The sequence below is a fragment of the Penicillium hispanicum genome, assembly GCF_028827665.1.
Source record: "Penicillium hispanicum strain IBT 35686 chromosome Unknown utg000007l_segment0_segment0, whole genome shotgun sequence".
Taxonomy (NCBI): Eukaryota; Fungi; Ascomycota; class Eurotiomycetes; order Eurotiales; family Aspergillaceae; genus Penicillium; species Penicillium hispanicum.
Window position 1 is genome coordinate 528453 of NW_026623199.1, and position 15657 is coordinate 544109.

General features: G+C 55.2%; 4 protein-coding genes across 4 annotated transcripts; all 4 read left to right on the plus strand.

Annotated features, from left to right (window-relative positions):
• Nucleotides 1-135: 135 nt before the first annotated feature.
• nscA (non-reducing polyketide synthase nscA) lies at nucleotides 136-5685 on the plus strand (the record flags this gene model as incomplete). Its single annotated transcript, XM_056947152.1, has 5 exons — nucleotides 136-482; nucleotides 556-856; nucleotides 918-1721; nucleotides 1777-4410; nucleotides 4465-5685. The coding sequence occupies 5 exons, from the start codon at nucleotides 136-138 to the stop codon at nucleotides 5683-5685; spliced, it is 5307 nt and encodes a 1768-aa protein (XP_056796662.1).
• A 981-nt stretch (nucleotides 5686-6666) lies between these two features.
• On the plus strand, nucleotides 6667-9090 carry N7459_007985 (uncharacterized protein; the record flags this gene model as incomplete). The annotated part of the gene is made up of 1 exon (XM_056947153.1): nucleotides 6667-9090. The coding sequence occupies one exon, from the start codon at nucleotides 6667-6669 to the stop codon at nucleotides 9088-9090; it is 2424 nt and encodes an 807-aa protein (XP_056796663.1).
• Nucleotides 9091-9488: 398 nt separating this feature from the next.
• Nucleotides 9489-10777, plus strand: N7459_007986 (uncharacterized protein; the record flags this gene model as incomplete). The annotated part of the gene is made up of 2 exons (XM_056947154.1): nucleotides 9489-9728; nucleotides 9791-10777. The coding sequence occupies 2 exons, from the start codon at nucleotides 9489-9491 to the stop codon at nucleotides 10775-10777; spliced, it is 1227 nt and encodes a 408-aa protein (XP_056796664.1).
• Nucleotides 10778-11471: 694 nt separating this feature from the next.
• Nucleotides 11472-14936, plus strand: N7459_007987 (GTPase-activating protein; the record flags this gene model as incomplete). Its single annotated transcript, XM_056947155.1, has 3 exons — nucleotides 11472-12273; nucleotides 12324-12675; nucleotides 12728-14936. 3 exons carry the CDS (start codon nucleotides 11472-11474, stop codon nucleotides 14934-14936), a joined length of 3363 nt encoding a protein of 1120 aa, XP_056796665.1.
• Between the last annotated feature and the right edge of the window lie 721 nt (nucleotides 14937-15657).

Genomic DNA, 15657 nt, shown 5'->3' on the forward strand with positions numbered 1-15657 from the left:
ACGTTCGATGCGATGCTGGGAGTAGTTAAGGACCCAGCCTGAGCCCTCAATCGTGAGCAGTGTTCAGCCAGACGCCTCTGGTTTCATCGTGGATAGACATTTCTCTCAACTTTCCCACCCCCAACATTCGTGATCATGGACACTCCTTCTTCCCTCTCGACGGAGACAATGAGTCGTCTCAGCAGTCGGTTGCTGTTCTTCGGGAATGACTTCCCCAGTGACAACCTCGGCGATCTCTTCCGTCGTCTGCACCGATGGTCGAAGGACAAGCGGTTCACCATCCTGGCGCTATTCTTGGAGGATTCGGTGGCAGTCATCAAGTCCGAGATTGGCAAGCTATCACAGCCTGTGCCGGAGCAAGTCTCTTCCATTCAAACTATCATGGGCCTGGTGGACGCGTATGAGGCTATTCGCATCTCGCCCATCGGGGCTTCTCTTGAGAGCGCCCTCCTCTGCATCCTCCAGATCGGAGTTCTCATCGGGTGAGTGGCGTCACCACCGTCCCAATTAAGTCCCAATTAAGCCTCAACCATTGCAAGACTGACAATGAGCCAGGTCACACGAGGCGACAAACCAGAGATACGACCTCAGCGAAACGGGGACCACTCTGACCGGCGTCAGCATTGGCATTCTCGCTGCTGCCGCTGTGGCCGTGTCGACCTCCGTTGCCGATCTGGCATACTTTGGCGTCGAGGCTGCCCGGGTTGCCTTCCGAATGGGAATTCACGTTCACCATGTCTCTGAGCCCCTCGAGGCTGCCGATCCAGACAGCGGCCCCAAGAGCTGGGCCTATGTCATCACCGGAGTGACGCTAGACGTGGTGCAGCAGGAGCTGGATCGCTTCAACAAGGAGACAGTAAGCTGCCAGAAATCAAAGCACACAGGCTTTCCATGCGCCGATACTGACTCGCCATTAGATGAACCCGGAACTCACCAAGGTGTTCATCAGCGCAGCCGACTCCCACTCGATCAGCATTACTGGACCTCCTTCTCGGCTGCTCAATGCCATCCACCACTCTCCAATCCTGCGCTACTCCAAGCATATGCCCATGCCCGTCTACAATGGCCTGTGCCACGGCGAACATCTCTACACCCCCAAGGATGGCGCCGCAATTGTGCGCATTCCCGAAGAGAAGGCCTCGCAGCCCGTCCGTCTCACCGTCTTGTCCACCAAGACCGGAAAGCACTACTTGGCAACTCAAGCGGGACAGCTTTGGGAGGAGATTGTGACAGAAATTCTGACTGGTGGCATCTATCTGGACATTCTCGCCGGGGGCATCATCCGAGACCTGTCGGTCATTGGGTCTCCCGAGATTGAGGTGATTCTCTTGCGCAACTCACTGATTTGCCAGGGACTCTTGACGGCCCTGTCATCTGCATTCCCCGATGTCATCATCAGAAAGCATGACCTGGTTGACTGGTGTGTGGTCGAGGAGCCCGAGTTCTTCCCTACGGCCCCGCGTACGCCGCAACAGTCGAAGTTGGCGATCGTGGGTATGTCCTGTCGCCTGCCGGGTGGCGCCAATGACTTGGAGCTCTTCTGGAAGATCATGGAGGAAGGGCGCGATGTGCACACTCGAGTTCCTGCAGATCGATTTGATATCGATGCTCATTTTGACGCCTCGGGCAACACGCCCAACACGACGCAGACTCCATTCGGGAACTTCATTGACGCCCCCGGGATGTTTGATGCCAACTTCTTCAACATGTCTCCTCGCGAGGTGAGTAGCACGGCATTGCCCCCTTCCACGGACCACTAACTGATTTCAATTATAGGCCGAGCAGACAGACCCCATGCACCGGCTGGCACTGGTGACTGCGTATGAAGCCCTCGAAATGGCTGGCTACGCGCCTAACCGCACGCCCTCCACAAACCTTCGCCGGATTGGAACCTACTATGGCGCGGCCAGTGATGATTACCGAGAGGTCAACGGTGGACAGAACATTGGTACCTATGCCGTGCCCGGAGGCGAGCGAGCCTTTGCCAATGGTCGCATCAACTACTTCTTCAAGTTCGGCGGACCTAGCTTCAATGTTGACACTGCATGCTCGAGTGGCCTGGCCGCCGTGAACATGGCCTGCAGTGCTCTGTGGGCGGGCGAGGTCGACACCGCGATTGCCGGTGGTTTGAACGTGATCACCAGCCCGGAGAACTATGCCATGCTCTGCAAGGGCCACTTCCTTTCGAAGACTGGCCAGTGCAAGGTCTGGGACAAGAATGCCGATGGATACTGCCGTGCGGATGGTATTGGCGCCGTTGTCGTCAAGCGCCTTGAGGATGCCGTTGCAGACAATGACAACATCATTGCCACGGTTGACGCAGCTGCCACCAACCAGTCCGCTGAGGCTATCTCCATCACCCACCCTCATGCGGGTGCCCAGACGAAGAACTACCACCAGGTGATGCAGGCCGCTGGAATCAACCCCCAGGCCGTCAGCTATGTCGAGCTCCATGGCACTGGTACCCAGGCAGGAGACTCCGTGGAGTCGGAGTCGGTGGTTAACGTGTTCGCCAACCCTAAGATGCGTCGCCAAGTTCCCCTGTTAATGGGTGCGGTCAAGTCCAACATCGGACACGGCGAGGCTGCAGCTGGCATTACGTCTTTGCTCAAGGTTCTGCTCATTTACCAGAAGAGCATGATTCCTGCACACGTGGGAATCAAGACTGAAATCAACCCGGTGGTGGCCAAGAACCTCGAGCGATGCAAAGCCTCATTGGCCTTGGAGATGACGCCCTGGCCGCGACTGGCCGACAAGAAACGCTATGCTCTGGTCAACAGTTTTGGAGCGCATGGTGGCAATACAACTCTCCTCCTGGAGGATGCTCCTCAGCCCATTCGAGTTGGAACTGACCCCCGTCCGGCCCACGTCGTGGCTATTTCGGCAAAGAGCAAGGCGTCATTGAAGGGCAACGCCGAGTCGCTGCTTGCTCACCTGATTCAATATCCCGAGACCGATCTCGGTGATCTGGCATACACTACTTGTGCACGTCGCATTCAGCACAGCACTCGCTTCGCAGTTGCGGCTTCTAGCATTGGGCAGGTCACCAAGTCGCTGGAAAGCTTCCTCGCCGCCGACACAGCCAGCACGCTTCGTCCTGTCTCGAGCAGCTCATCCTCCGTTCCGTTCACCTTTACCGGCCAGGGCGCTTTCTATTCGGGCATGGGAAGCCACTTGTATAAGGACTACCCTGCCTTCCGTGAGGCAGTCACCGATCTTGACACCCTTGTCCAGCGTCTTGGGTTCCCTTCTATTGTCCCCGCCATCGACGGAACTCTAGTTGATGAGAAGAACGTGTCGCCTGTTTTCACTCAGCTGGCAATCGTGGTCAGTGAGATTGCTCTCGTCAGATTCTGGGCATCTCTCGGTGTGACTCCTAGCGTGGTCATTGGTCACAGCTTGGGTGAATATGCGGCCCTTGTCGCAGCCGAAGTTCTGTCCCCTGCCGATGCTATCTTCCTCGTCGGGAAGCGAGCTGAATTGCTGCTCAGTACTTGCAAGATCGGTAGCCATCTTATGATGGCTGTCCGAGCGACCGTCGAGCATATCAAGAAGGTGGCTCCTGCAGGAGTGCCCTTCGAATTCAGCTGCATGAACGCTACTCAGAGCACTGTTGTTGGCGGATCTGCTGAGAACCTTCAAACTATCCGAACGGCTCTGGAGAAGGAAGGCCTGAAGTGTACCCCTCTGGATATCCCATTTGCCTTCCACACTGAGCAGATGGATCCCATTCTTGACACTTTCGAGTTGGTGGCTCAGCAAATCGCTTTCCGCACACCGAGCGTTCCCATTCTCTCGCCGCTGCTGGCAGATGCCGTCTTCGATAGCAAGACCATCAATGCCAAGTATCTGCGCCGTGCCACCCGCGAGTCCGTCCGCTTCGTGGATGCCCTCGATGCCGGCCGGGATCTGGGCGTTGTCCAGGATAACTCTACCTTCGTGGAGATTGGACCACACCCTGTCAACGGCTCTTTCGTTCGGTCCATCCTTCCCCAGGCAAAGATCCTGGCATCTCTGCGCAAGGGCGAAAATGATTTCACTACTGTGGCCAATACTCTCGCGGCTTTGCACAGTGACGGTATCCCGATTGACTGGAACGCATACTTCCAGCCCTACGAAAAGGCCCATCGTCTTCTGTCTCTTCCCAGGTACAGCTGGAACGAGAAGAACTACTGGATCCAGTATGTCGGTACTTGGACTTTAGACAAGGCTTATCCGGAGCGCAGTCGCACTGGTGGTATCCCGTCCACCCAAGGCTCCGCACTGCGGACTTCCTCTGTGCAGCGGATTGTGTCGGAGGAAATCACGGCCAACACTGCGGCGCTGACAGCGATTACCGACATCATGGACCCTGACTTCCGCGCGGCAGTGGATGGACACCGCATGAACGGATATGGAGTGGCTACCTCGGTGAGTTTCCTTGTTCAGCGTTTTTAGTCTGACTCCCTCTAACATTCCATCTAGTCTCTGTGGGGCGATATCTCAATGACCGTCGGTGAATATCTATACAAGCGTCTTCTTCCAAAGACCCGCCAGGTTCAAATGGATGTCGCCAATCTGGAAGTCCTCCACGCCCAGGTCGCCCATCCTGACAAGAGCCGTGCCCAGCTGCTGCAAATCGAGGCGAAGCTGGACTTGGCATCGCAGCAGATGGCCATTCAATGGTTCGATTTCACCAGTGAAGGTGAACGTGCCGCCGAGGCCTACGCCTCCGCAACCGTGCTGTTTACTGATCCAGCCGACTGGCGCAAAGAGTGGGATCGCATGGGCCATCTGATCAATGGCCGCATCGAGTCCCTGAATCGAATGGCTCTCGAAGGCACGGCCAACCGCCTGTCACGCAACATGGCCTACAACCTCTTCAAGAATGTGGTCGACTACAGCGACCACTACCGTGGCATGCAGTCAGTCGTCCTCGACGGCATGGAGGCCTATGCCGATCTGGTCCTCAACCCCGACCTACACGGAGTCTGGCATACGCCCCCACACTGGATCGACAGCCTGTGCCATCTCGGCGGGTTCGTGCTCAACGGCAGCGACGCGTCCAACACAAAGGACTATTTCTACGTGACCCCGGGCTGGAGCAGCTTCCGCGTCATCCAGCCTGTGGTGGCTGGCGGCCGGTACCGCAGCTACGTGCGCATGGCTCCGACCGAGGAGAAGAATATGTACTCGGGCGACGTCTACATGCTGCAGGACGGCGTGGTGATCGGCATGATGGGCGAGATGAAGTTCCGCCGCGTGCCCCGCATCCTGATGAACCAGTTCTTCTCGCCGTCCGACGCCACCTCGTCCAAGGCAGTCGTCCCCACTGCCGTGTCCGCCCCAGTTGCTCAGGCCAAGCCAGCTGCCTCTACTTCCGCACCTGCACCTCCTCCAGCTTCAGCTCAGCCTGCACCCGCGTCCAAGGCGCCCGAGTCGAGTGCTCCCGCGGCGAAGGAGTCCGCGCCTGCAACCTCCGACAGCCCCATCATCAACGACTGCTTGAAGATCTTGGCTCGGGAGACGGGACTAGACCCCAGTGAGCTCACGGACAGCGCGTCTTTCGTCGAACTTGGCGTTGACTCGCTCATGTCCCTCGTTCTGTCGGAGAAATTCCGTGCCGAACTCGGCGTGGAGGTGAAAAGCTCGGTTTTCATCGAGTGTCCGAACATCGGCGAGCTCAAGGGTTGGTTGGATCAGTGATTGATGGCGTTTTGGAAGACCCAGATTGTATATCCTTTGTAGATCTCGTTGTTCTTATAACTAGACTGAATGAATTCCGGTTGACCTTGTGGGATATGTTTCTCTCTGTTTCATAGTAGGCCTTTATGCGCAAATTATGCCTTGCACTGGAGGCTCCATAAGTTGCAAGGTTCCAAGTCTCTTAATGATACTTTGGCTGTCGTAATAAGTAGCGCAAAGTATCTGGAATATGAGAAGCACTTTGTGAGCCGGCCCGCCTGTGCCGCAGGGAAATCGCAAGCCTTGAGTTACGACCATTTCCCCTAGAAATGATGTACATACATAATCATTCCATGACCGGATCCATTGTCCAAAGAACAATCTCCGTAATCTTAAATTAGAGCCAAGGTTTGCGGGCTCTCCGCACGACCCTTTCGAACCTTGGAATTCGAAAGCTAAAGTATAGATATGCGGCCCGCTCCGTCAACTTAGCCCTAACCAACCAACGGCACTGCCTTGGGAGTCATCGCTCTACATATCGAATCTTCATAATATTGATCGGGAGTATATACATATCGACTTGAATCTAGATTATGACAAAGTCATTGCATGGCCAGGGCATGGTTTTTTTGTTGAATTCTTGGAAGAACTACATTGTTGTTCTATATATGGTGAACAAAGAAGCGCACGCGGAGTCGCGCCAAGAAAATTCGGGCTACTTGACATCGCGTTTTTTCTACAGCAAATAAAAGAGTATTGTAACAATGAGGATTCATCCAAGTACATAAAAGCGGCTTTGATTCTTTCTTCCCCCCACACACTGAGACTCCGCTAGACCTACTCTTTGTTGCTCCGACAATGTCCCGCCGAGGGCACAGGGTAATATAAAGGCCTGTCGCCCGACTACGCCCGCGAGGGCTTCTGAAGGTTATACGATCGCGTCTACAATTGCGTCGAATGCAAATACCGAGTCCACCTGCACAGAGATTAAAACAGTTCACAATGCCGACTACGCGACAGACACTACGACGGACATCCGCAGAGCGCCCTGGAGGCGAGTCCAGGAAATATGAGACAGACAATTCCCGGGACCCAGACTTCGAACCATCTACACCCGAGTCTTCAGAGGATGATTCATCGGATTCATCGGATTCGTCGGTATCTCCGATATCATCGGCGGAGGAGACGTTGCAAGTCCCTCGGTCCCTCGACGGGCTGAATAATGCTTCGTCGCGGGCTAGACCACCTTCTGGTAGCGCATCGCGCGCGGGCAAATTGGGACGCTACACAGCAAATGACGATTCACTGCTGAAGAGTCCTCCAGCCGACGATGCAACACCTGGGCCATCATCCCCAAAACCTAGAAAGAAGAGAGCAACCCGACGAGCGAATTTCCTGCAAAAGGCATACGCCGAGAATGCGCTACGGAAGCTCAATGAGAGTCAGATGGCCGCCGAGAAGGAAAATTTTGAAAACAAGAAACTCATCATACAACTACGCGAGAAAGATGCCGAGTCTGATCGGATGATCGAGTATCATGAGACACGCAATCATGATCTCGAATCCGAGAATCACCAACTCCGACAGGAGCTGACTGACAATCAAAAGTACAACCAGAAAAATACATACGAGATGGCACAGATGAAGCGGAAATGTGAGGGCCTGGAAGAGGAAAACAGACGAATTCTCAGTAAGGCTGACAAGGCTCGCCGCAGTTATATGACAGATAACAAGGTCGCCGCAATAGGCACCACAGAGCTCGTCCAATCGCTCTTGCATTCGGTCGAAGAAATGCGTAAAGTCAAGCGCCTGATGGAGAGCAGCGTCGATGAGTGGCATCTGGTGGAGCAGAGAGCTGGCTTGAACCAGCGTCAGCACAATGAACGAGTGAAAGATATCAAACGTTGCATTGACAGTGTAATCGAGATGGCAAGTCTTCCCCCAGGCCTCATTATGAACCTCGTCCGGGACTCAGGAGTGGCCGAAATTGAGCGAGTCCTGCAGTTATGCAGTGTCGACCCAAAAGTGAATGAGAAGCGCGCGAGGCGACAGGAGAGAGAGAGGAGGAAGATGGAAGTGAGGCGAGGCAAGATGCCAGTGAATGCGGCCGTGAATTATCCAGTGAATCGGAAGAAAGTGGACTTCGCGGAGTATAAGAGGTTTATCGATTCTTCCACAGATAGTGAGTTTTCCTCCTCATCATGGTCGACCAAAATGCGCTCCATCGACAGTTCCTCGCTGGCCGAGGACAGCGCCAACGACAGCGACACTTCGATGGAGAGCGCGCCGGCCGCCTCTACCGCTCCTCCCCCAAACGCCCCAATCTTCCGCCCTCCTCGCCTCCGCCTGCCCACTCTGCAGCACCAGCCCGACTCCCTGGACATCGTCATGGGAGAATCACCCCGTGATCCGGTCTCGTCGCTTGCTGAAGAAGTCGCAGCGATTGACCTCGCGGAGGAACCAATGGAAGACGTGGTGATCGGCTGTGCCCTCTATCACAGCACAAGCCCTCTTCCCGTGGACATGGATCTGGACCTCACGGCCCCGTGCTGTCCTCCATCCTATCCACCACGGAAACGGCGCCGAGCCACGGATTCCAATGGGTACAACGCGCCGGATGCCCGATATAGTACCGAGATCAACCTGGCCAAGCGAACGAAGATCTACCACAGCCAACCCAGGATCAACCGGGCAGCTCATATTAGACCCGTCTCGATGCGCGTGAGCCTCCGCCGGCTTGTACCCCAGACAGCTTCGTCATTTCGACCAGCCGCCTTGATGCCGATCAAGCCCATTGAGCCGGCTCTGGCTGCTCCGACCACTATGTCAACAGAACCCCAACAGACAATTGCAGCTCCAAAGAGGTCAATCATCGGTCAGCACTTAGGAGACCAGCCATTCGAGAATAATGCGTTGGCTGCCGTGCTTGCCGCTGGAATAGTGCCCATGTACTTGCCCAACATGCCCGTGAAGAACAACACTGCCTACCACGACAAGCACTCACTCATCCAAGAAGTGCCCGCCAGTCCGCCTGCACCGACAATGCAGCGCTCTTTGTCGTTGGGTCCACAGTCGGACCGGATCGCACTGTCCATGCCCGGCATGTGGCCCGAGACGATCCCTGATATCGACAACAACAATTCATTCGAGCGAGTGCTGCAGCAATGCACTCATCGTCTTTTGCGGCTCCTTCACGAACGCCCCCGCACGGTGTTGTTGGCTCTCTTTAGTCTGGTTGCCGCCATGATCTGGCTCTGGCAGCAGCTTGAGCAGCGAGGTGGAGTTGATTGGGAGGCAGCGAACACATTGCCCGGAAATATGTTGTCACAGCCGCGTAGCACCCGAGCAGCTGAAATGCGCTGGGTGAGCGAGATCAATTTCGAGTTGGTCCGCTGGTTGGACTACGACCGTGCGCAGCTCGGGTGAAGGACTCGAGATGGTAGATTTGTGTCGGAGTGTCTGCTTTGGGGTTAGGGAGAAGGATCGACAAAATGAGCCGATGAGAACATGGATCAGCAGCCGGGCGTCACCGAAATACCGCCCGCGCGAGCCGGCCAGGAGAGAAGGGCGTGTCTTACGCGGTATCGCCGTCACCACGCCGTCACCGGAGCGCACGACGAAACCAGCCGCAGTGTGTCAGCTTTTGCGCTCCGCCAATCATCGATCCCGCCACGCAGCAGCTGGCGTCACCCACTCCACCCGCCCGCCCCAGTCGACTAGACACTTATCTCTCCACTCTCCCCCCTCTAAAGAACAGAGACTGACCCCGTCCTTTTCATCACCAACAAACCCCCCTCATCTGTCTTCGACGTCCGCTCTTTACCATGTTTCTTCGGTCCATCCTGCTGGGTGGAACGGCTGCCCTGGGCGCCAGCGCGGTGCTGGTCGTCCCTGAAATGGAGCCCCAGGTGGAAGAGACCGAGGACGGTTTGATGAGCATTCGCCCTTTCATGCTTGAAGATACTACCCGGGCAGCTGTCGGCGTGCCCTGCACCGAGTGCCCCTTCCGTACAGTTCATCAAGAGGGCGCGGTCACCTGGAACACTGACAAGCCATCCACACTGGTATGACAGCTGAAAAGGAGGAGAGGGAGAGAGGAAAGTACATCGGCTGACTGTGACCATAGATGTTGGACTTCTCCATCGTCGACGACCTCCTGCTGGCCAACGGTCATCAGATCTTCCCGCCTGATGCGCCCAGCCCCATCAGTGCGATCCAGCAGCTGGAGGACGGTCAAGTTTCGGAGCCCGCCTCGGTCGGCTACGCCCTGGAGGTGATGCCGGTGGCTTTCCCCTCCGATGAGCCTGGCGCCGCCCTTCTCGACGTCCGTTTCACTGTTCTCGATTTGTACTCCCAACCCGTCATCGTCGATACCGTCGCCATCAAGCTCATTCAAGATGTGGCTGGTAACCTGCACATCGCCCGGACCGACATTGAGAAGAGCGCCCCGGCTCCCGAGGGCCTGTCCGGGAAGGACTGTGAGGGCAAGGCCAAGTGCTTGCGGGAGCTCCTCATCGCTCGCATCCGCGGTCTGCTGGCTGCTGCCAAGGAGCGTATTCTTAGCATGGCCGGCAAGGCCGGCCGCAAGGGCTGCAAGCACAAGGGTGGCAAAAGCCACAAGGGCTCCGCCGCCCATGTTGACGGCGGATTCCGTGGACCCCCACCAGATGAGAGCTTCGACCGCGAGGGTATGCCTCCCGTCCCTGAGTTCGAGGTCGATGCCGAGCCTTTCCATCCTGGCCCCGAGGGTCATCCCCACCACCATCACCATGGCGGCTTCGACCCCGAGCATGCCGATCACCCGCACCACCCGCACCATATGCATGGTCCTCATGGTGCCCTTGCTCACACCTTCTCGCGTGTGGTCCGCTTCATTCTTGTACCTGCCGTTCTGGGCGTCCTGGCCGGTCTCACCGCCAGCGCTGTCGGTATGCTCGTTGGCCAGGCCGTTGTCTTCGTCTGGCAGCGTTACCGTGGCACTAAGCCCCAGGAGCACAAGGCTGCTTGGGAACAAGGTGATGCCTGTGAGAAGCAGGGTTTGATGACTGAGTCTTCAGTTCCCGGCTACAATGAGGAGACATCCCAGACCCGAGGATCGATGGAGAAGAACTAGAGGTTTTTTTTTTCCTTTGTTGTTTGTACTCTCGGTGCAGCTTTGTCGCTGTTCAACCAGAAGGCTTTCATGTGTTGAATCCTGACTACAGTCAAGATCAAGAGGATGTTGTTTTTCGTGTTGGACTGCCAGACTGTTACTGTGTGTGAGAACAATACTTTTCTCTCAGGACCGATGTCTTCAACTCTTGTTTACCCCGTCTCCTTGATGTCCGGCTTTGTATAGCGACTTTCTTTGTCAATGCAGTTTATTTCGACCACTAGTTTTTGGGCTGCTGGGCCCAGGCTTTGACCTGTAGCACCGTAGCCCCTCGAGTAGAGTAGACTACCAGATACTCATCTCTTCACATTGCACTGATCGTCGATCTCACTCCTTGGCGACGAAAATCGACCGCGCGGCTACAAATCACGTGGGCACGACCGACATCACTCGCGTTCCCCCTCTTATTCAGCCGACACCAACACTCCATCCCCACGTTTCCCCCCGAGCTGCAGGTCCAGTGCTCGGCGAAGGATGACTTGGGCTGTAAAATGATCCCGGAGCTCCCATCGGCCAACCTCACGGGCGTTCCACTCGCTCCCTCCCAGGGTCGGCTTCCCGTTACTGGTCGCAGCTCTAGCTTCTAGCTCCGCTCCGACATCACCGAACTTGCGTACCCTACAGCCGGTCCGATTCGATTCGACAACTGCCCACCATGATCCCGTGGTCGTCCTTTGTCCAGAAGGCTCAATCACTGATTGATCCGGCCAACTTCAACATCCCCTCCCTCTCTTCCTCCGACAACAATCCCTCCAAGGCCTTCCTCTTCCGCCAACAGTTCCGCCTCCCAGACTCTCAGAACCCCCTACAAGAGATAACAGCGGATCTTGTCCTCCCACTCCCAAACTCCTCCAGCTCGGGGGAAGCCTCTCGGCTGGGTGATCGCCCTGGCAATCGGTATACGGGGCGTCTGCATCTCAGCGAGCGATTTATCTGCTTCTCAACACAGCCAACCAGCTTCCTCCCCTCCTCAACACTCAGTGCTTCCACCAATTGGACCGGACAGACCCACGGTACTGGCCCTTCTGGCAATGGCTTCACACTCCCTCTCTCCTGTATCCGCCGAGTCGAGCGATTGCACAGCGCTAGCCACGTGTTCTCCCTCGCGTTGACCACATGGAATGGCTTGTTAAACAAGCAACAAGAACCCAACCTTGTACCCCAGCGCCTTATTCTTCAGCTGGTCGGTAGCAGGCAGGCCTGCGAACGATTCTGTGATTGTCTCAAGAAGGGTCTCAGGGAGGGAATGAAGGAGGTAGACAACTTGCGCAGCGTCGTGACAGATTGCTACTCGGAATATCTGCTTTCCGGCGCAAAGGCCAAAACACAAGAAGGCGGTGATGGCGACGGGCGACAACCCCCAGATGCCGGATTGGGTATGCTCTTCCGTTATCCTGGCGATGCACGCAAGCTGCGAGACCGCAGCAAGATGAGACTCTGGGGCGAATACTTCCGAGGTAAGTTTTACAATCCCGGTATCTGTGGGATTTCTTTAATTATGTGCTAGAAAACGGACGTAATACCACGCTTGTTCGCCAACCCACGTTTCACAAGTTGATTAGAGTCGGTCTGCCTAATCGGTTGCGTGGAGAGATTTGGGAGCTCACATCCGGCTCCTTATTCCTTCGTCTTCGTTCGCCGAAACTGTACGAAGAGACATTAACACGGTTCCAGGGGCAGGAGTCCCTTGCGATTGATGAAATTGAGAAAGATTTGAACCGCAGTTTGCCTGAGTATCCGGGATTCCAGAGTGAGGAGGGCATTGGTCGTTTAAGACGAGTCCTCACAGCCTATAGCTGGATCAACGCCGAAATTGGCTACTGCCAAGCTATGAATATTGTCGTTGCCGCCCTGTTAATGTTTGTCGCCCTGAATCCCCGGTTCCCAAGTATTATGACTGACCGCAAATAGATATATGTCTGAGGCCCAGGCCTTCTTTCTCCTCTCGGTGCTGTGTGATCGGCTTCTTCCCGGCTACTACTCAACCACCATGTACGGAACTCTACTGGACCAAAAGGTGTTCGAATCACTCGTGGAGAAAACAATGCCAGTACTGTGGGAACATCTCGCCAAATCCGATGTACAGCTCTCCGTGGTTTCTCTGCCATGGTTTCTTTCTCTTTATATCAACTCCATGCCTCTTGTATTTGCCTTTCGTGTCTTGGATGTCTTCTTCTTGGAGGGCCCGAAGGTCCTATTCCAGGTTGGCCTGGCCATCCTTCGCATTAATGGCGAAGAGCTTCTGGATATCCAGGATGACGGATCGTTTATTTCTATTCTGAAGTCATACTTCTCGCGTCTGGACGAATCCGCACACCCCAGATCTGAGAACCCGAAGCTGCGGGCCATAACCCGATTCCAAGAGTTGATGGTAGTGGCCTTCAAGGAGTTCTCTGGCATCACACACAGCACCATCACTGAACAGCGTGAGAAACACAAGGATGCTGTTTTGGAGAACATTGAGAGCTTTGCCAAGCGTACCTCTATCCGCAATCTCGGACCTGAGAGCAAACGCCTCAGTGTGGATGATCTTGGCACTATTTACGACCGGTTCTACGAGACCCTATATCACTGGCAGCAACATCAGAAGCTTGTTGAGGAGGAGAGAAAGCTGCAGGAGAAGAAGAAATCCGAGCGTCTCTCAATTCTTGGCCCACCCGCGGATAGGGAAGTTGGCCGCGTCGGCCTTGGGCCGAGCCCCACGCACATGGACTATGATGCCTTCAGAGAGTTTTTGGCAGCGACTGCGAAGTGGGCTGTTTCCGACACCCCTGCCTCCGCGAGAAAAGACTCGGGCACGAGTTTCAATAGCACCAAGGGCAACAGATCGCTGCTTTGGGCCAACCGGCGGCAGCCTGCCGATCACGAGTTCATGCAGCGCCTATACCGCAAGTGGGCCACTGACCCAGGGGAAGGATTGAGTCTGCAGAACGTCGTCAACGGTCTGGCTAGACTCAAGGGATCGCCAGACATCATGAACAACATCAACTACTTTTTCAACCTGTACGATGACAGTGACAATGGCCAGGTCGATCGGGAGGGAATTCTCAAGATTTCAGAGGCACTTCTATTCCTTTCCCGCCGGGGTTTTGAAGGCACTATCACTGCCACTCAATCCTTGGAGGACCTGAGCGGAGCTCATGATCGTGAATACGTGGAGCAGAACAGACTCACCACGGATGAAAGATTCTTGGGTAGTGTCAGTGCGTTCATTCGCCGCTGCTTCGAATATGCCGACCCTAGTCACCCGGAAAACCGAAAGGCTGCCAAGGACGATGCAAATGAGGCAACCGAAAAACTCGACCAGTTTACTATCGGTGATGATGAGGAAGACCTGATTGACGTTGATGGAGAGTCCAGGTCTGAGAAACCGCCAGCACTAGAGGCCTCTCCCAATTTGGCTTCTCCCAACAATACCAAAAAGAGTAGACCGAGATCTGAATCAGCCAACCCGGCTCTGGACCCCAATAATCCCCTACACATCACACTGCCCACATTCCGCATGGTGATCCTCGCCGACGAGCTTCTGGAACAATTCTTCGAATCCTACTTCCCTCAATCCTTCCACCTTTCCGATCACCCTCACCCAGCGGCCCTCGCCGCCTCTTCCTCACTCTCCTCGAATCTCACCACCTTCTCCAACATTGGCAGCGCCCGTCCATCTAACCTCACCGCCGCCGGCAATGTCCCAGTCGCCGGCGCCTCGGGTGGCATCGTACCACCAGGAAAAGGTCTCCGCGGCGTCCTCGACAACATCGTCACCGACGGCATTCGCATGGCCGCCGAAGTCAAGAAGCGCATGGACGACGCCCAGCGCGAGCTGGAGCGTAATGCTCTCGGTCGCGACGAAGAGGAAGACGAAGAAGATGAAGACGACTTCCCCCGCCGTGACGGCGCTTCCGCTGCCGCCATGGCAGGCGGCATCTCCAGCTGGGGCGCTGGCGCATACGGCGCAGACCCCGAGCGCCGCAGCGTGCGCGATGCAGACCGTGATCTATTGGAAGGCGCAGAAGTCCTCGATGGCGACAAGGATGTCGATCATAAACCAGGCCACGGACAGTCGGACCCGTCGGCGCACGAGGGCGAGGTGCTTAGCCAAGTCGTTGAGTTTGAGTCCTGATGACAACCCGGCCCCTCTCATCTCGTCTGCTCCCTTCTTTGTATGTCGGACTGGAACATGTCTGTTTAGGGCTGCTCTTGTGATTCCCTTGTTTGTTTTGTCGGATTTCATTGGTGCTTTAGCTATGTTGATGTGCAATTATATACCTGCGTTAGATGCGTGCATCTTCTTTCTGCGAAGATTGTAGATACTCAATGGTGCTTTGCGTCGCATTACGCTGATATCAAGAAATGCATTGAATATCCGATTACCTCGGCTCTACTTATATTTCATGTATGGAAATCAACTCTTCGGCATGCACATTCAAACCCCTAATAATCCCACCTGAAGAAAGAAAAGTCGTAACGTGATCCAATCCAACCGAGTTCAAATGAAATTCGTAAAGTCGTGAGATGGCACAATGACATTTCTATGTACAATCATGACATCGAACCAGCGCTGCGCGGAAGCGCCATGAGGAAGAGCCGTGCAGGCAGAAGTCGTTCGTTAATGTGCCCCCAAGACCAAACTCATGTCCAAAAACCCATTAATGGAATCGGCTAGGGGAAGGGAATAGAGGGAAATGAGGCAGGGCGAAGGAGACGTAGGGTATAGAGAAAAAGAAAAACCTCCAAACAAGCAGTTGGTGGTCGTGCAAAAATAGGAGAGGTGGGAATAACCGTAGGAAATAAGCGCAGGCCCATCATTCACAGGGCAGACAGAGGTACCAAGAGAAGAGAAG